Source organism: Sarcophilus harrisii, chromosome 5 (genome assembly GCF_902635505.1).
Source record: "Sarcophilus harrisii chromosome 5, mSarHar1.11, whole genome shotgun sequence".
Taxonomy (NCBI): domain Eukaryota; kingdom Metazoa; phylum Chordata; class Mammalia; order Dasyuromorphia; family Dasyuridae; genus Sarcophilus; species Sarcophilus harrisii.
This window is the reverse complement of record NC_045430.1, coordinates 209,995,251-210,013,103: the sequence shown is the minus strand read 5'-3', so window position 1 is coordinate 210,013,103 and position 17,853 is coordinate 209,995,251. Positions and strand designations below refer to the sequence as shown.

The following is a 17,853-nucleotide window of genomic DNA, read 5'->3' as shown; positions in this document are numbered from 1 at the left end:
CTCTGAAGACAAACAGAAGTTGAATATCTCTTCCATGTGACAGCTCTTCAAACATTTGAAGTCAACTATCCTTTTCTCTTCCAATACCTAGCTTTTTTAGCCAAGCCTCATTACATGTCTTTGAGACCCTTTGCCATTCTGTTTACTGGCCTCTGTTTACTATCCTACTGTTCCCGCTATATAATTTTTCCATTAAAAATCTCCTTTTTCCCCTTTTTGCTAAACTATGTTTAATATTACATTTAAACAGTTCAGATATGTCTAAGAATACACCAAACGCCTTCAGGAATATCCCATCTTTTACACTTTTTGCAATAATTACTCATTTACTTATTCAGCACATTTTAATTATGCTATACTTACATCATCCTATCTATATATGCTTAGTCTTTGCTATCAGTAATATCCTCCTAGACAATCAGTAGGCATTTACTGAGTGCCAACTATGTGTTAAATACTGTACTAGGCTGTGGAAAAGTGGCTGAGTTCAAATACAAAGACTGAAACGGTCCCTACATTCAAGGAATTTAATTTGTTTAATTACAATTAGGACATGGTAGAAATAGAATGTAAACAGTATTTAAGAACAGATTTGAAAATTTTCCCTTCAGCTTAACTTTGCACAGTTAAGAACCTTCAACTTTTTAAAATAGGATTTCAGGTAAACTTCAAATTAATTGAATATAGGCTTTATGAAGAATATCTTTATATATAATAATCAAAATGATCTTTCTACACATATATATGCTTTGCAGTACTTTAAGGAGCTAGGTATAAAGAACTGTGCCAGAACTAGCATACAGTTAAATTGGAAAATGCTTCTTGATCTCAAGATGTTACATTTTTTTAAAACTATATTTTTTATTTAATTTCAGTTCTATTTTTCTTCTACCTGCTCTTCCCTTACCTACTAAGAAAAACCCATATAACATACTGTTACAAATTATGTATAGTCAAAGCAAAACAAATTCCCACATTAGCTATGTCAGGAAAATATGCTTCAGTCTGAATTGCATTCATGACCTTTCTGCCTGGAAGGCTGTTTCTTCCTGGGTTGCATGTTTCACGTATAGTCTTTATCTAACCGATTGGTTCCATTTTGTTGATCAGAATTCCTAGTTCTTTCAGAGCTGTTTGTCTTTAAAGTTTATACTTTAAGTGTTTCATATTGTAGTTTTGTTCCCTTAACTTTGCATCAGTTTATATAAGGTTTTTCTGTCTTTTCTGTAATCCTTTTTAGAGAAAATTCACAGAATATCTTTTCCCTGAATACGAGAAGAGAGCAAGAATAGCTTTACATGATTAAAAATAAACATATATATTTTACCACTTTTTTCCCTTTCTGGAAAGTTGGAGAGCTGAAGGAACCAAGATAGTTTTGGGGAGGAATATATGTAGACAGAAATACAAAAGGGGCCAAAGAAGGATTAAGGAGCAACATAAAACAAGAAATTAAAATTTACAAAAACCAGTTGTTTTGTGTATTCCCATTTAAAGATTGGTTCTGAAATTTTTCTTCTTTTTTCCTTCATCTTTTAGTCTAAACTAATACCAATTTGGAGAGTGACCTTAGATCTGAAATAGGTTCTGCTGCATTTGCTGAGTTTGTATCAAAGACTTGCCTGACAAACTGGCAAAGACTTTTTCTTTAATTGCACTCTCATAGTTACCTGTCCTATATGCTATATGTTAGATGTTTTATATGTTATGCTGTCTATATGTTCTTTGTGCTGTATTATCTATAATAGCTATTTTACTTAATAAAAATTGAAAATTTATTTCAAATAGGGGATAGTTTTCAAAGTATGTTGAAAAGTAGTATTAGCTGAGCAGTGGGCTCATTGTAGTCATATAAATTGTTGCTTATGTATTAATTAATATAAATTTAATTTAAAATTTTCCTACTAGACTTCAGATACAGAAGAATTTGTAATACCCAAGTGCCTTTCTGATCTTCCACCATTCTCAAGGTGTTTAATGGGAGTCATAATGAAGTCTTTAAATGTAATCAGGTAAAACATTTTTAGTTTGTTTTGAAATTTTTATTACATCTTTCAGTGATCATATTTCATTCTCATTTGAAAATTTCAAAGACTCATTTTTCTTTAAGAATAAACTCTTTAGCAGTTTTTGTTGCTGCATTTTTGTTTTAATATGGGCCACTTTCTTTTCTTTCTTGCACATTTATACCATAAATATGGTTTATATAAAATCTAAGTCTGACCTATAATTGCTATTACATTTTAATATATAATGATTTCCTTTTAAATACTTCATTTTTGTTTGTGAATAATTTTCATTTTTACAGTGAATTCACACACATAAATTATTTAACTAACTGTTCTTATCATTTCTGACCATTGTTAAAGTACATGCATGCACATGCATGCACACACACACACACACACACACACACACTCCATTTTTGACTTATGTATTTCCATAGTGGGCATATTTATAAACACATTTTTTTTTTAAACAGATCATTCTTAGAAGAATTGACAATATGTATAGCTTCTGAAGAAATTGAAGGCATTGTTTGCCTCACAGCAGTTGTATGTATGATTGTGATTATTAGTAAAGGTAAGTTGAATACTTTTCCTTGATTTTTTTGTGACTTCACATCATAACATGTAGGACTTTGAAATTCATTTGCAGTATGGTGTAGTAGATAGAGTGCCAGCCTCAAAGTTAGAAAGCCCTGAGTTCAAATCTTAACTTTGACACATATTGGATCTGTAACCCAGGACTAGTCATTTAACTCAATCTTTTAGATAATTACCTAACAGCTTAATGTGTTGCTCTCTTGTTATTTCTTCAAACACAAGACATATGCGCAACACACACACATATATATAAGTACATATAACATTTATAGATGAAAATATTATAGTGAGAAAAAATCTAGATTCTTTTGATCTTTTACTGTTTTTCCTAAAATATGGTGCCCAGAAGCAGTACAGTTTATCCCTCTTGACCAAAACAGAGTATAGTGGTATTATTATTTCCCTCATAAGTTTTTTTTTGTCTTTAATGTCATACTGTTGGCTCACTGAGCTTACATTCCAGTGAAACCTACTATTTTTTTTCTCTTCTTTAAAAGACTTCCCTTCCTTCAGACTCATCGCAGTTCCTGTCTCCTTCCCTGCATCCTTCCCTCAATTTCCCCAGTCAAATTTTTCTGTTTTTCACATTTTCCTTCACTTTTCACATTTCCTTTGAATACTTTATATCTATCCTTTATTCTTATTACAGTTTTAATTATTTCTTTGTGTTTGAATAGATTCTTAAGTTTCTTAAGGATAGGGACTCTGTCTTTTTGCATCTTTGTATTTCTAAAGTTTTGTGTGTGTGTGTACATACATATATATGTAAAAATATATACACACATATGCATTTAGTAATCTTTAATTGAATAAAGTGCAAGTGATCTGGAGTTTACAATATTACTTTACAGAATGTACAAATGATAAGCATATAACTTTTTATCTGGAATTGTAAAAGAATCAAACCTTTAAGAACATAAGGAATGCAGTCCTTGAAATTTCATATTTGTTTGAGTCTTTACACATAAAAAAATGGATGGAACCACAGGTTTAGAGCTAAAAGAAATATTAGGAGCTGTCTAGTCCAGCCTCTATTTTACAAATGAAGAAACAGACTCAGAATTATTCAAATGATCTGCCCAACCAAGGTCAAACAGAATAAGTAATAGAGCTGGAATTTAAACTAGGTCCTTTGACTCCAAATCCAATGTTCTTTCCATGATGGCAGGGCACCTACTCTGATGAGAAAGATCACAATCTTTCTGTTCCTTTTAAATATCTAGATGTTGAGATATATACATCTTATGATGTTTTATTGTGTCTCTTTTAATGCAACTTCTTTAAATAGGTAAACATAAAGATCTGAAGGTTAAGGATGCTGCTGCCACTATTCAAAGAATACTGAACAAATACATGGAAATTACCTTGGAAGAAGATAGCATTGAAAGGTAAAAAGCTAAATAAAATAATATTTATTGACAGAAACAATAATCGTCAAAATTCAGTTTATAATCTAATTATATTTAAATAAAAGTACTTTAGTTTATTGATCCCTGCTACTAAAAATTAGGAAGTTTAAGTTTAGAATTCTACACAGTTATGTTCATATCTATTTGAATCAATTTTATTAGAAACAGGTTTAAGTTATTTTATTCTTCTTTAAAACAAGCACAATCACACACACACACACACACACATATTTATTAACTACCAAAGGGCAATCATAGTGAAAGACTAGACTTATTCTTGACACTTCTTCCACATATGTGCATAGCTTGGCCCTGACTCGAATTCTAAAGTCAGGAAATATAGCTGGAAGAATGATCAAACAAAAAGAATTACTATAAGAACTATATAAGCTACTATAAGAACAAAGATATTGCTGACACACTGAGAAGAAAATTGCACCAAAACCTGTACAAGCAAAGTTCAAAGAAAACCATACTTTGGGCAAAAGTTCAACTGGAATTCTTAGAAGAAATGAAAGCAAGAGTTTATTTTTTAACTCTTTTTTTCTTTTTTTTTTTTTAATTTTAATAATAGCTTTTTAATTTTCAAAATACATGCAAAGATAGTTTTCAACATTTACCTTGCAATATCTTGTGTTGCAAATTTTTCTGCCTCCTTTACCCCACACCACTCTACTAAACAGCAAGTAATTTGATATAGGTTAAATATGTGCGATTCTTCTAAACATTTTTCACAATTATGCTGCACAAGAAAAATGAGATCAAAAAGGAAAAAAATTGAGAAAGGAAAAAAAAAAGCATGCATACCACAACAGAAAAGGAGAATGATCTACATTCAATCTGCGTAGTCCTCTTTCTGGATGCAGATGGCTCTCTCCATCACAAGTCTATTGGAATTGGCCTGTACCATCTCATTGCTGAAAAGAGCCAAATCCTTCAGAGTTCATCATCACCTAATCTTATTGTTGCTATGTACAGTATTCTCTTGGTTCTACTCACTTCATTTCTCATCAATTCATATAAGTCTCTCCAGGCCTTTTTGAAATCTTCCTGCTGAAGAGTTTTTAATAGAACAGTAATATTTCATTACATTCATATACCATAACTTATTCAACCATTCCCCAACTAATGGGCTTCCACTCAGTGAAAACAAGAGTTTAAAAGAAAGAGTTAAAAATTATTTTATAAGTAAAATGAAAGCATTAGAGGAAAGATGGGGGGGGGGGAGGGGAAATGAGAGTACTAGAGGAACAATTTAGAAAAGAAATGAGAATTATAGAAAATAGAATTAGAGAATTAAAAGCTTGAAATGAGGTCTAAAAATCTACCAAACAACAGAATCTTTTAAATTATAATGATCAAAAAGTAGTTAATGACTCCATGAGACAATAGCAAATATTAAAATAAAATCACAATTATTTAAAATTTGAAGAAAGTCTAAATAAACCATATAGGCAACAACTAATGCAAAACAGATCAAGGAAAGATAATTTAATAGTCATTAGACTACTTGAAAAGCATGACAAAGAAAAAGCACCCAGAAAGTATTTTCTGAAATCATAAAAGAAAATTATGTAGGTGTCTTAGAACTAAAAGGAAAAGTGAAAATAGAAAAAGAAATCCACAAGTCATCACTTCCTGAAAGAAATCCTAAAATGAACCTTATAACCAAAACATTGTAACCAAAACCCAGAACTTCCAGATCAATGGAAAATACTGTAAACAGCTAAAAATTAAGAATTCAAGTACCAAAGAGCCATAGTCAGGATGAGAAAAATTTTAGCAGCCACTAATAAAAGAGGAGTGGAGAGTTTAGAATGTGATTTTTCCAGAAAGCAAAATATTTAGGCTTAAAATAAAATAAAAATAACCTAGCAAAACTTATGTATAATCCTTAAGGGAGGAAAATTTATCTTTGCTGAAATAGAGAACTTCCTGATGAAAAGGCCAGTGTTGAGTAGAAACTTGGAAGTAAGAAACACAAGGGTTAATGTCACTGATAGAGTAGAGGATGAAGAACTACTTGTGATAACTAGAGATCTTGTGGAAAATCTGTTTTCAATTATCCCACCATCTGCAAGAAGCTTTTCTCTATCCCCTTAATGCTAATACCTTCTCTCTGAGATTACTGCCAGTTTATCCTGTATATATTTCATATTACTTAGTTGTTTGCATGTTGTCAACCCATTAGAATCTGAGCAATTTGGAGACAGGAACAAAAACAAAAGTCTTTGTATCTCCAGTGCTTAGCATAGGACTGAGTACATAGTAATAGTTTAATAAATGCTTGTTGACTTGTACTACTAGTTGCTTTTCATCTCTCGGATTTTGTGGTTCTTTGAGAGGAAACATAATAAAGCAGGGCAGTAGCAAGGAAATAATATTTTGTAATTTTACCATGATTAAGTTGGTTTTCTTGCACGCTATTTGATCAAGTATTTATTTCAATTGTATCTCACAAAAAAGAATTCCAGAAAAAATTTTAAGCAATTGTATTGTCATTGAAAAAATTATATTGAGTTGTTATGGGCCAGAACTCTGAACTTGAAACAAAGGATTCTTACAAGGTACTAAGTCTGTGGAATTGATAGAGACAATAGTTATCTAATTTAGCATGGTTCAGTGTGATTGATCTAATCCTACAAAAAGATGTTATGGGCCAGAACTTATAAAACAAGGTACTAAGTGGAATTGAGGAGACAATGGTTAAATCTAGTTTAGCATTGATTTAATCCTACAACAAATAATGGTTTCCTAGTGATATAATGATTGGTTTGTACTCAGTGTGTAGCATATAAGCTAGGATCCTCAGCCAGGATTCAGTCAGGGAGATTCAGAAGCCAGAGAAGGCAGGCGGGAGCTCAAGCTCTCAGAACGAAGGAGAGAGATAGGCCTCCAGAAAAATTAGCTGAGCCCCAAGTGAAGGAGACAAGACTTTGAAGGAGACAGTAAAGGATCTGGACTTTAACGCCTGGCTCCACTTGTAGTGATTATTGAACTGAAATGAAGGCTGTTCCAGAGACCCCAAGAAAACTTCAACAGAACATTACATTTTAGAGAGAGCTCTACATTGAGTTAGACTCATTATTCATATAAATATAAATGATCGCTATGTTTGGGCTGATTGACATTACTACTGTAGTCACATCTTAGATTCTATTCTATTTTTAAGTTTATCTGCAGAAAGGATAGTGATAGTTTTTAATTCCCTACTTCATGTGTATAATTTCTGGCTGAAATAAAAAGATTTAATTCTATGGAATTCAGATCTAACTAACTTAGTACCATGTTGTATTTCCATTGATTGCTATTCAAGTACAGGTTTGTTTGCATGACCCATACTTCTCATTTCCAGAGGTTCATAAATTTTACATACTGCTTGATTTTTCACTTTCACCTCACATGTGCAATCATTTGATACAGCTAGCCAACTCTACCTCTACAACTTTTCTCAAAACTAACCCCTTCTCTCTCTCTCTCTCTCTCTCTCTCTCTCTCTCTCTCTCTTTAATAATCCCTACATTAAGACTCCTTTTGCCCAGATTATAATCTCTTTTCCTCAAGTCTCTCTGCATAGAGTATCCTCCAAAGTGCTGCCAAAGTATTTTTCCTTAAACATAGATCTGATCACATGGTGATTCCGTTAAATTAATTCCAAGTGCTTCTTATTATCTATAGGAAAAACTGTAAACTCCTTTCTTTAGCTTTTTAAGCCTTAAGCAACCTCGCCCTATCCTATCTTTCTATTCTCATTCTATATTATTTTCCCTCCTGTACTTTTTGATCTAGTCAAATTTGCCTTCTCTTGGTTTCTTACACAACATTCCATTTCCCTTCTCTGTGCCTTTGCCATGGCAGCCTCACAGATATGGTATGTGATCCCTCTTTACTTCTCCTTCATAGAATTCTCTTTCTTACCTTAAGATGTAGCTTAAGAAACATTTGCTTGAAATCTTTTGCTCAAATCTTTCCTAGCTATTTCCAGTACCTATTGCTCTAAGTCTTTTGTATTTAGCATGAAGATTAACTATATTTGTATTTATTAATGTTATATTCTTACTGTATACACACACACACACACACACATATATATATAGACTTCCTCCCAATCACAATGTAAATTCTTTTTGAGTAAGGATTGTTAGTTTCATTTTTTTATACCTGTGTTCCTGGTGCCTAGCATAGTTCTGGTATATATTAGGTGTGTGTTAATTAATGAATGCTTTTTGATCAATTTCAGACTTTTTGGTGCTATGAATCAATGAATGGTTTTAAAATAAGTTAAATTCTCATCCATGTCTTTCTATAGATTTTTTTCATGAAGGATTTGCTTCTTGGGGGTGCCAGTAGAACACATTGCCCATCCTTCTCACTTCTCCAGTCTTACAAGTCTTTTGAATACTTTTAGTGTCATTTTACATGAATATATCTTAATGGCAGTGTTCTCCTGACTGGCAAAATTTACCAAGCATGTTACTGTTAAATTTTTAGTCACTCATAACTGACTCAAGATTTTGGTGTTTTAGGATACTTAAATGATGATCCCATGTGTTTTTAAAGAATTGTAAATAGTTATTGTGTTGTCTTTCTGATGCTTTATGTATTCTTTAGAATATTTTATGCCATGTAGCTATATAAAATTTAATCTTTATTAAATATTATTTTGTTAGGGAAGTTGGACATCAAATCAAGACTGTGATCTCATTGGTATATGGAAAAGTAATCTTAAACTTAAATTTTATATTTTTGTCTTTAGATACATGTTCCTAAGAATGTAAATAAATAAATCTGGAAAAATCCATCCAGTAACGATTCTTAGTAGTAAATAGTTAATGTTTCACTTAACATTATGCTGTACAGTTTAGCTTTTCAAATGATTTGCTTTCTCCTGATTTAGTTTTTTTCATTCCAACAATCATATTCATTATAACTATCTTTTTAATATTGAACTTATTAGTATTTTGGATACTTCATAATGAAGACTGAAAAATAATGTCTAGTGATTGTCAGTACTTTTCAAAGAAAATTATAAGAGGAAGCATCTTTGGAAATTTATTCTCATGGAAGCTGGCAACATAATTAGAAACTTTTTTCCATAGTGATTTTATTCCAAAATAATTTTCCAAAAGTAATAAACCTAATGTTGACTTGAGAAATAAAGTTGAAATAAATACATACTATATGGGATTATTTTGGAATATTAATTCAGTTCTTAATTCAGGGATTGAGATATTAATTGGGAGGGGAAAAGTATGTTTCCTTAACTGTAATTTAATTTTCTTTTCAGCAGAGTTAGCAGTTCATGGATTGGCCTATTGGGTTTTGAATAAAAATTTGCTGTTCAATGCATTTACTTTTCCTTACTCAGAATAAAATGCTGTAAACTGAGCAAATTTCCTCAAGAGAAGCAGTATGCACTTGTTAATGCAATAGCAATTAATTGCTAAATAGTTATGTGTATTGTTGTCATTATTAGTGAGAAGATAATCCAGTGCAATTTTTTTTTTTTAGCAGTACTAGGTATAAACCAGACACAGACAAAACAAAGTGCTGATATCCAAATATGTATTAATGTGCTGTGAGACTGATTAGCATTTTAGGATCAGCAAAATAACCTTAATTTTATTATGCAAAAATTGTTTATGTTATGTCTTATGTGCAGAGCTAGCATGTTAGTTTAACTAATACACTCTTTTCTAATGCATTTTTAAATAAGTGGCTACTTATGTTTATAAGTGATATAGTCTGAAATACAAGTTCCTACTAAGCATTTAGTGAACTGCTTTATAATAAAATAGTAATATTTTATGTTTTTAATAAAAATGTCAAATAGTATTTGACTGCAACAAATAGAGCTGAATTGAAGTAATACTGGATCATATTTAGAAAAGGGCAATTTGGAACTTGAGAAGATTGAAAACCATTTATATTCAGTGTTCTATAGGAGGAAATGTAGATATTTTACCTTAAGAAAGGAAAACTGGATGATGGGGGATGATAGAAGGATGATGATAGTCTTCAGGTTTATGAAGGATTATCTTAATAAAGCTAGCTGTCTTGAATACCTTTCTTATATGGATTGCATTACATGGCTATAGAGGTCCTTTCCAACTCTCAAATTATAATTCTGTGGGACTAAATTTATATTGTTTGACCCTAGAGAACAGAAGTAGTAGCAGTGGGTTAAAGTTGCAGAGAGATTTAGCCATGAGCTGCCAAAGGATGTAATGGGCTCCTCTTCCCTGGAAACCTTTAAGGTGAGTCTCTATGACCATTTATTGGGAATGTCATAGAAGAGAATCTTGGTCAGCTATGTGATTTCTAAAGTTCTTTGTAGCTACAAGATTCAATTTTAGTCAAAAAACAATAGGAATTTACATTTGTGAGACATAGGAAAGCAGTAAGTTCTTTGACAGTTAACATTTCTTTGGTGTTAACTAGTAGAAAGAGTTTATTAACTTTTTTTATAGTCAGTCCTAAATTTCAGGCAAAAACACTTTATGCCAAGAAGTTTATTTCTTTAATAAAGCAACAATTAATATCATTTTTTCTTGTTTTTGTGTTTTTTTTTTGTTTTGTTTTGTTTTTTGGTAGTGAAGAATAGCTTCAAGCTTTTTTTTATAGCTGGCTCTTTGAGGGAATTCTACATGTCAAAAAAAAAATAGGACTAGTAAAAACTTCTAATGTGATGAAAATGCCTTTATTTGAAGCTAACCACAAAGAAGAAATAGAATACATTTTAGGTTGGAAAAAAATCACTCTCACTAGTGTTCTGTTTGTTTATTTTTTATTAGACTTCTGATTTCAAATGTATAGAGAGTTCCAAGTAAGGAACTTCCCCTATCAGTTGTATTCTCTGTAATAGTCTTTGAGAGTTGCCTGAAGACACCAGAAGGATGAGTTATTTTCCCAGTGTCATACAGCCAGTGTGTATAAGATTCAGGATTATTTTAGTAATGAAAAAACTACAATGTATTGTAGTTGTTATTTAAAGTTGGGTTCAGAAGTGCCATTTTGCCTTAAGATGTTTGATATAAATTCATTTTTAAAAATTATTATTATTATAGCTTTTTTATTTACAAAACATATGAATGGGTAATTTTTCAACATTGACCCTTGCAAAAATGTCTGTTCCCACTTTCCCCTCCTTCTCCTCACCCCCTTCCCTAGATGGCAGGTAGTCCAATACATGTTAAATGTTAAAGTATATGTTAAATACGATTATAGATTCATTTTTAAAAGAAATTGATAGTTTTTTATTTTTACCTTACATTCACTTCTGATTGTGTTTATTCCAGAAACCCTAGTAACAAAGATCTTTTTAAAAAGAGAAAAAGTTCAGTGAAATCAATCAGAACAATTACCCATGTGTGAAGACATGGCAAATGTTGCATAAGCCAAGTCTTCTATTTGTTCATTAACTGGAGAGAGGTATATTTTGTCAACTTTTTTTTCCTAGGGACAAATTTGGTCACTTTACCCACCATTCAGTTTTGTTTATTTCCATTTATATTGTGGTTATTCTGTATATTTTCCTGTGCTGTTTATACTTCACTCTCTGTCAGTTCATGTAAGTTGTATCTCATTCCTCTGAATTCTTCATGATTGTCATTTCTCACAGCACAGTAATAACTCCATTATATTTTATGGACCTCTATTTGATCATTCCTCAAAATGAATATTATTTTTTTCCAAGACTTTATTACCAGAAAAGATGTTGCTATGAATATTTAGGTTTATATGATCCATATATCCTGGTCATGAGATCTCTGGGTCAACGGATATGAAATTTTAGAAACTCTCTTAGCATACAGAGTTTCATAAGCTTTCCAGAATGGTTGAATTAATTTACAATTCCAAAATATATATTAAGTGTATATGATTTCCTGCAGACCCCACAGTATTGACTGTATTTATCTTTTTTCATTTTTTGAAAATTTACTATATGAGCAGTGAAACTGAATTATTTTGGTTGGAGTTTCTCTTGTTTATTAGTTATTTGGAGCAATTTTTGTGCAGTTGTTGATAGCAGTTCTTCATTTGAGAGCTGTTTCCTTATATCCTTAGATAACTTTATATATTGGTCTTATATATTTGTAATTCTCTCATATATATCTATATATATCTATATCTTAGATGACAATCTCTTATCAAAGGTATTTGATGCAAAGACTTTTCTCCCAAGTGGATTGTTTCCCTCCTTATCCTAGCTATATTAGTTTTGTTCATGCAAAGGCTTTTCAATTTCATGTGATGATAATTTTCTGTTTTCACTTTTATAGTCTTCCTTTGTTTGCTTAAGAAATCTAGCCAAATTTGTAAAAAATATTTCTATCTACTTTCTTCCCATTTTTTAATGATGTCCCTTATGTGAGTATCCATTTATATTGTGGTGTATGGTTTAAGAAGCTGGTCTAAAATCATTTTTGCCACACTCCAGTTTTCCAAGCAATCCTTGTCACATAAGTTCTTCCTCAAGATAATTTATGTTCTTAGGTTTATTGCATACAAGAAATTTACCTATTTTGAAAGGTTAAATAATCACTTGAACAAATAATTTACACTAAAGCCTGGCAAAACTGTTATGATGTAATGTTTATGAGTTGTACAATGTTATGATTATGGTGTAATGGGAAAAGTTCTGCATTTGAAGTAAGAACATCTCATTTTAAAGCCTCTCTTTTATTTAATGTGTGACCTTCTTCAGACCTTTCCTGATCTCAGTTTCCTCTTTTGTAAAAATAATTTTTTATTAGACTAAATTAGACTAGTTGATTAAATGCCTCTTAGATGTATCATGATACTAAGTTCAGGTCACACATATTCCTGCTGTCAAACACTTAATCATATTATAGTAATTCTAACATCTGTCACACTTTTGTGCTTCACCAGGAAATGTTTTCACAACCTCCTTTGGGAATTCGTTCTAGAATTTAGCAGTGATCTGATGCAGCCAATAAAACCATATACAAGATATTGACAACAATGTAAATAGAAATAACTGCTACAAATAATCAAAAATGATCATTGTAAAATTATAAAGAATAAGCATAGCTTTAAAGAAAAGATGAGAAAACATCCCTACTTGTATGTATTCTTTTGCCAAGGAAGACCACAGGTGTGGAACATTGCACATATTTCTAGAATTTTTTTGATATAGTTTTACTGTCTCCCTAGAATTCTTTTAGTTTTTCCTCTAAGTAGATGTTGTTCCATCTAAGTAGATGCTGCATATATATTAAGTTTTGAAATGAAATTACTGTTTATGGTATCTTTCAGTAAAATGTCATTCTCCTGTTTCAGTCTTTTTTTGCTGTTTTCTTAAATTAAGGTTGCTGCTTGCTTTTTTGAGTTCAATTGATAATTAATTTTTCTCTAACCTCTTGGTTTAACTCTGCATGGGTTTTTTATATTTCAGGGTTGTTGATTTTTTTTTTAAAACAACATATTGTTGGATTGGTAAATTCTATTTTCATTTTGTCCTCTTTTTCAGATATGTCTGGGCAGGAGTTTTTTTTTTTTATTTCTTGAAATTGATATTTAGGCTCTTTTGCTCATGGCTTTCATGTAGTCTAGTTATTATGTCTCCTTTATCTCTTTTCTAGGTTACTTGTTATGAAATGTCATATCTTTTTCTTTATTTTTTAAATCTTTTGACTTTGTTTTTAATATTTCCTATTTTCTTGTGGAATAATTCATTTCTCATTAGCCCATTTCTGATTTTTAAGGAATCTTATTATATTAGGGTAATATTTTATACCTTTTACCATTTTTCTTCTTCTGAGTCTTTTTTTAAATGACAACAGTTTCTTTTTCAGTTTTATGCTCTAGTTTTGTCATTTCATTCAGAATATCATTTTAAATTTCTCTTTAAAAATCTTAATTTTTTTCTAGACTTTTTAATTAATATAAAGGTCAGAGTGCCTGAATCCTCTTCTATTTCAGTATTTGGCTCTAGTATCTCTCTTCTGTGTTAGAACAATAACTCTGTCTCTAATCATAACTTAAAATTGAGTGAATTAAATAGTCTAAATAACATGAAATATGCAGAATGGATTAAAAGCTGTAAAAAAGAAATCAATTTTTCTCTTTCAAGAGCATCAGTCACTTAATACCAGTGGATATTTCAAATTGTATGTTCTGCAAATATCCCATTAAAAATGTCCTAAAATGATTTTATTGTATTTTTTTCCAAATCATTTCTCCTTTGAAATATCTATTTACTTTCCCCATCTGTCTGTTTCTACCTTTGCAACATTCTCAAAATCTACCTCTTCTCTTCCTTCACATAGTTAATACTTTAGGTTAGTGATGTTGTTTTTTGGTTACATTATTGCAACCACCTCCTAATTAGTCTCACTGCTTTAAGCCTTTTCCACTATCCTCTTCTTTAAAGTGCTGCCAAAGTACTTCTAAGGCACAGCATCTGACTGTATGACTGACTCCCTTACTTGGCAATTTCCAGTGGCTTCCTGTTACTTATGGAATAAAGTATAAACTCCTGTTTAACTTTTAATGTGTTAAACAACCTGGCTACAGCTTTTTTTTTTCAACCTTATTATGCATTACTCTCCCTCTCATACTCTGTGATGCAGGCAAACTTTCCTTTTCCATAATTCATACATGACATTCCAACTTTGTCTGTGCCTTTGCATTGCTTATCCCACATGCCTGGGTTTCATTTTTCCCATTCTTCTCTCTGGTTGCTTTTCTTTCTCATTTTTCCTTTTTGATCTTAATTTTCTCATACAATATGATAAATATGTTTAAAAGGACTGTACACATGTAACCTGTATCAGATTGCTTACTCTCTTGGGGAAAAGGGAGGTGAATGAGGGAAAAAATGTTGGAACTCAAAATCTTACAAAAATGAATGTGGAAAATTTGTTACATGTAATTAGAAAAAATAAAATACTATTGAAAAGTGGGGGGGAGGCGGGGAGAGAATGATATTCCTTTAACATAATAATTGCTTAAGAATCTATTTATTTGCTGTAATTGAATTATGTGTTCTAGTTGACACTTGGAAAGTTATGGAACTGAAATTTAAAGTTCTTTGATTTCAAGTAAATGACATTTAAAATGCAAAAAGAGAAAGAAGTGAAATGTGAGCTGACTATAAGAACTCATCATAACATTAGAACCTAGATTAGGTACCATTCACAAAGTAGGGAGTTGGGAAGATGGTCCAAAATCTTAACTGAACACAAAAAAGTAACTTATTATAATTATATAAAACTGAAAACCTGCACGAATATAATCATTAAAAACAATTTTCTTTTTCTTTTTTTTTTTAATTTAATAGCCTTTCATTTACAGGATATATACATGGGTAACTTTACAGCATTAACAATTGCCAAACCTCTTGTTCCAATTTTTCACCTCTTACCCCCACCCTCTCCCTAAATGGCAGGATGACCAGTAGATGTTAAATATATTAAAATATAACTTAGATACACAATAAGTATACATGACAAAACATTATTTTGCTGTACAAAAAGAATCAGACTCTGAATTATTGTACAATTAGCTTGTGAAGGAAATCAAAAATGCAGGTGTGCATAAATATAGGGATTGGGAATTCAATGTAATGGTTTTAGTCATCTCCCAGAGTTCTTTTCTGGGTATAGCTAGTTCAGTTCATTACTGCTCCATTAGAAATGATTTGGTTGATCTCGTTGCTGAGGATGGCCTGATCCATCAGAACTGGTCATCATCTAGTATTGTTGTTGAAGTATATAATGATCTCCTGGTCCTGTTCATTTCACTCAGCATCAGTTGGTAAGTCTCCAGGCCTTTCTGAAATCATCCTGTTGGTCATTTCTTACAGAACAGTAATATTCCATAATTTTCATATACCACAATTTATTCAGCCATTCTCCAACTGATGGACATCCATTCAGTTTCCAGTTTCTAGCCACTACAAAAAGGGCTGCCACAAACATTCGTGCACATACAGGTCCCTTTCCCTTCTTTATAATCTCTTTGGGATATAATCCCAGTAGTAACACTGCTGGATCAAAGGGTATGCACAGTTTGATAACTTTTTGAGCATAGTTCCAAACTACTCTCCAAAATGGTTGGATTCGTTCACAACTCCACCAACAATGAATCAATGTCCCAGTTTTCCCACATCCCCTCCAACAATCATCATTATTTTTTCCTGTCATCTTAGCCAATCTGACAGGTGTGTAGTGGTATCTTAGAGTTGTCTTAATTTGCATTTCTACATTAAAAACAATTTTCAAAAGAAAAGCAAACTTATCAACCTATGAGAGCTATAAATCACTTTTGGAAGAGAAATACAAATCTCACACTTAACAAATTGATAAAGATGACAAAATAGGGGAATAGTCAATATCAAAGATGCTTCAAAAAGTCACATGTTAAGACTGTTGATAGTACAAATTAATTAGATCCTCCTGAAAAAAACAATTTGAAAAATTATGTGATAAGTGCTTATAACTAAATGCTTATAACCTTTGGACTAGAGATCTCTTTGCCGGGCATACGTCATAGGGAAGTTAAAGACAAAAATCTCTCGTGTAGACTAAAATACTTGAAGTAGAACTGTTTGCAATAACAAAGAACTGGAAACAAAGAAAATAATTTAATTGGGAATTAACTAAACGTATTGTGATTATATATAGAATATTACTATATGATAAGAAATGATGAATATAAAGAATTCAGAGAAAGAAAGAAGACATATACAGCAAAGTAAAAAGTAAGGGACTAGGGGAAACAATGATTATAATAATGTAAATCAAAGAAAGTAAAAAGGAAACAAAATTGAATGCTTTGTAATTATAATGATCAAATTTGGTCCCAGAGAAGAGTTGGAAAATTTATCTCTTTTCCATTCCTGCAGAAATGAAGTACTATGAGTGTAATGGTTAATTACCAGATAAAATTGTTGTGTTCATTGGTTTTGCTGAACTGGTCTTTTCTCCCCTTCTTTCTTTCTTGGAAGAGCTCTCTGGGTAGGAAAGGAGTGAAAGATGTATTAAAAAATGAAGATAATGTAAAAACAAAAGATGTTAATACAAATGTTTTAAAAGTGCTGTAATGAATTCCCTTAGTTCCTATTTTTACATTTAATCATTTTAGTGATCACTTATTTTTCTACAACTAAGTTTTTTTTTTCTTTGTTTCAGATCTCTTTATGAATCTTCTGTTAGAACTTTGGATGAACTTTTGAAGGTATAAACGAGGAATCATCTGTCCTGTGTAAAAAGGAAGAAAAAGCATTGATTTTAGAAAATATTTTAAACATATAATGTATATATTGTATTTACATTTTCAAGAATCTGTACCATGTGGGGAGGCAGAAAATTGATGTTTTATCTTGCAATTGATATTAAAGTATCTTTAGTAAATTTGTATAATTTCTGTATCTCCCTATATATAATTATATATATATATATATATGTATATAAACCTGTATGATATAGTTAAAAGAAACATTTTTAAATGTCAGTGGTATAGAAAAGGAAATATAATATACTTACTTGCCTTAGAAAACTAATTACAGAAAACACAAACACAAAAGATAAACAAAAACATAAAGAGAAAATGAATTATGTTTAATGTTTCTCTCCTTGAAAGTTATTTTTCAAAAATCTAATAATTTCTAGTCTAAGGAAATGTGTTGATAGAACTTAAACTTCTTTTTGTGGTTGCAACTGGAAATTGAAAGGAAGCTGGTCAATTGAACAACTGAACAAATTGTATATGATCATGATGGAATGATGTACTTATTGATTTTAGAAAAAACATGGATAGATTTGCATGAATAATGTAGAGTGCAATGACCCGAATCAAGAAAACATTGAATT

General features: G+C 31.1%; 1 protein-coding gene across 3 annotated transcripts in view; it reads left to right on the top strand.

The window, feature by feature from the left end:
• NCAPG2 (non-SMC condensin II complex subunit G2) overlaps positions 1–17,398 on the top strand; it is a 78,888-nt gene extending 61,490 nt beyond the window's left edge. For 2 of the 3 annotated variants that reach the window (XM_031939581.1, XM_023505016.2), the window contains exons 25-28: positions 1,909–2,012; positions 2,483–2,583; positions 3,895–3,994; positions 17,173–17,398. In XM_031939581.1, the coding sequence (XP_031795441.1) occupies positions 1,909–2,012; positions 2,483–2,583; positions 3,895–3,994; positions 17,173–17,224 (357 nt within the window). In that variant the 3' untranslated portion in view covers positions 17,225–17,398. Of the gene's footprint in view, positions 1–1,908; positions 2,013–2,482; positions 2,584–3,894; positions 3,995–10,175; positions 10,273–17,172 lie in introns of all 3 variants that reach the window. The other variant, XR_004229741.1, reaches the window with a different exon arrangement.
• The last annotated feature ends 455 nt before the right edge of the window (positions 17,399–17,853 follow it).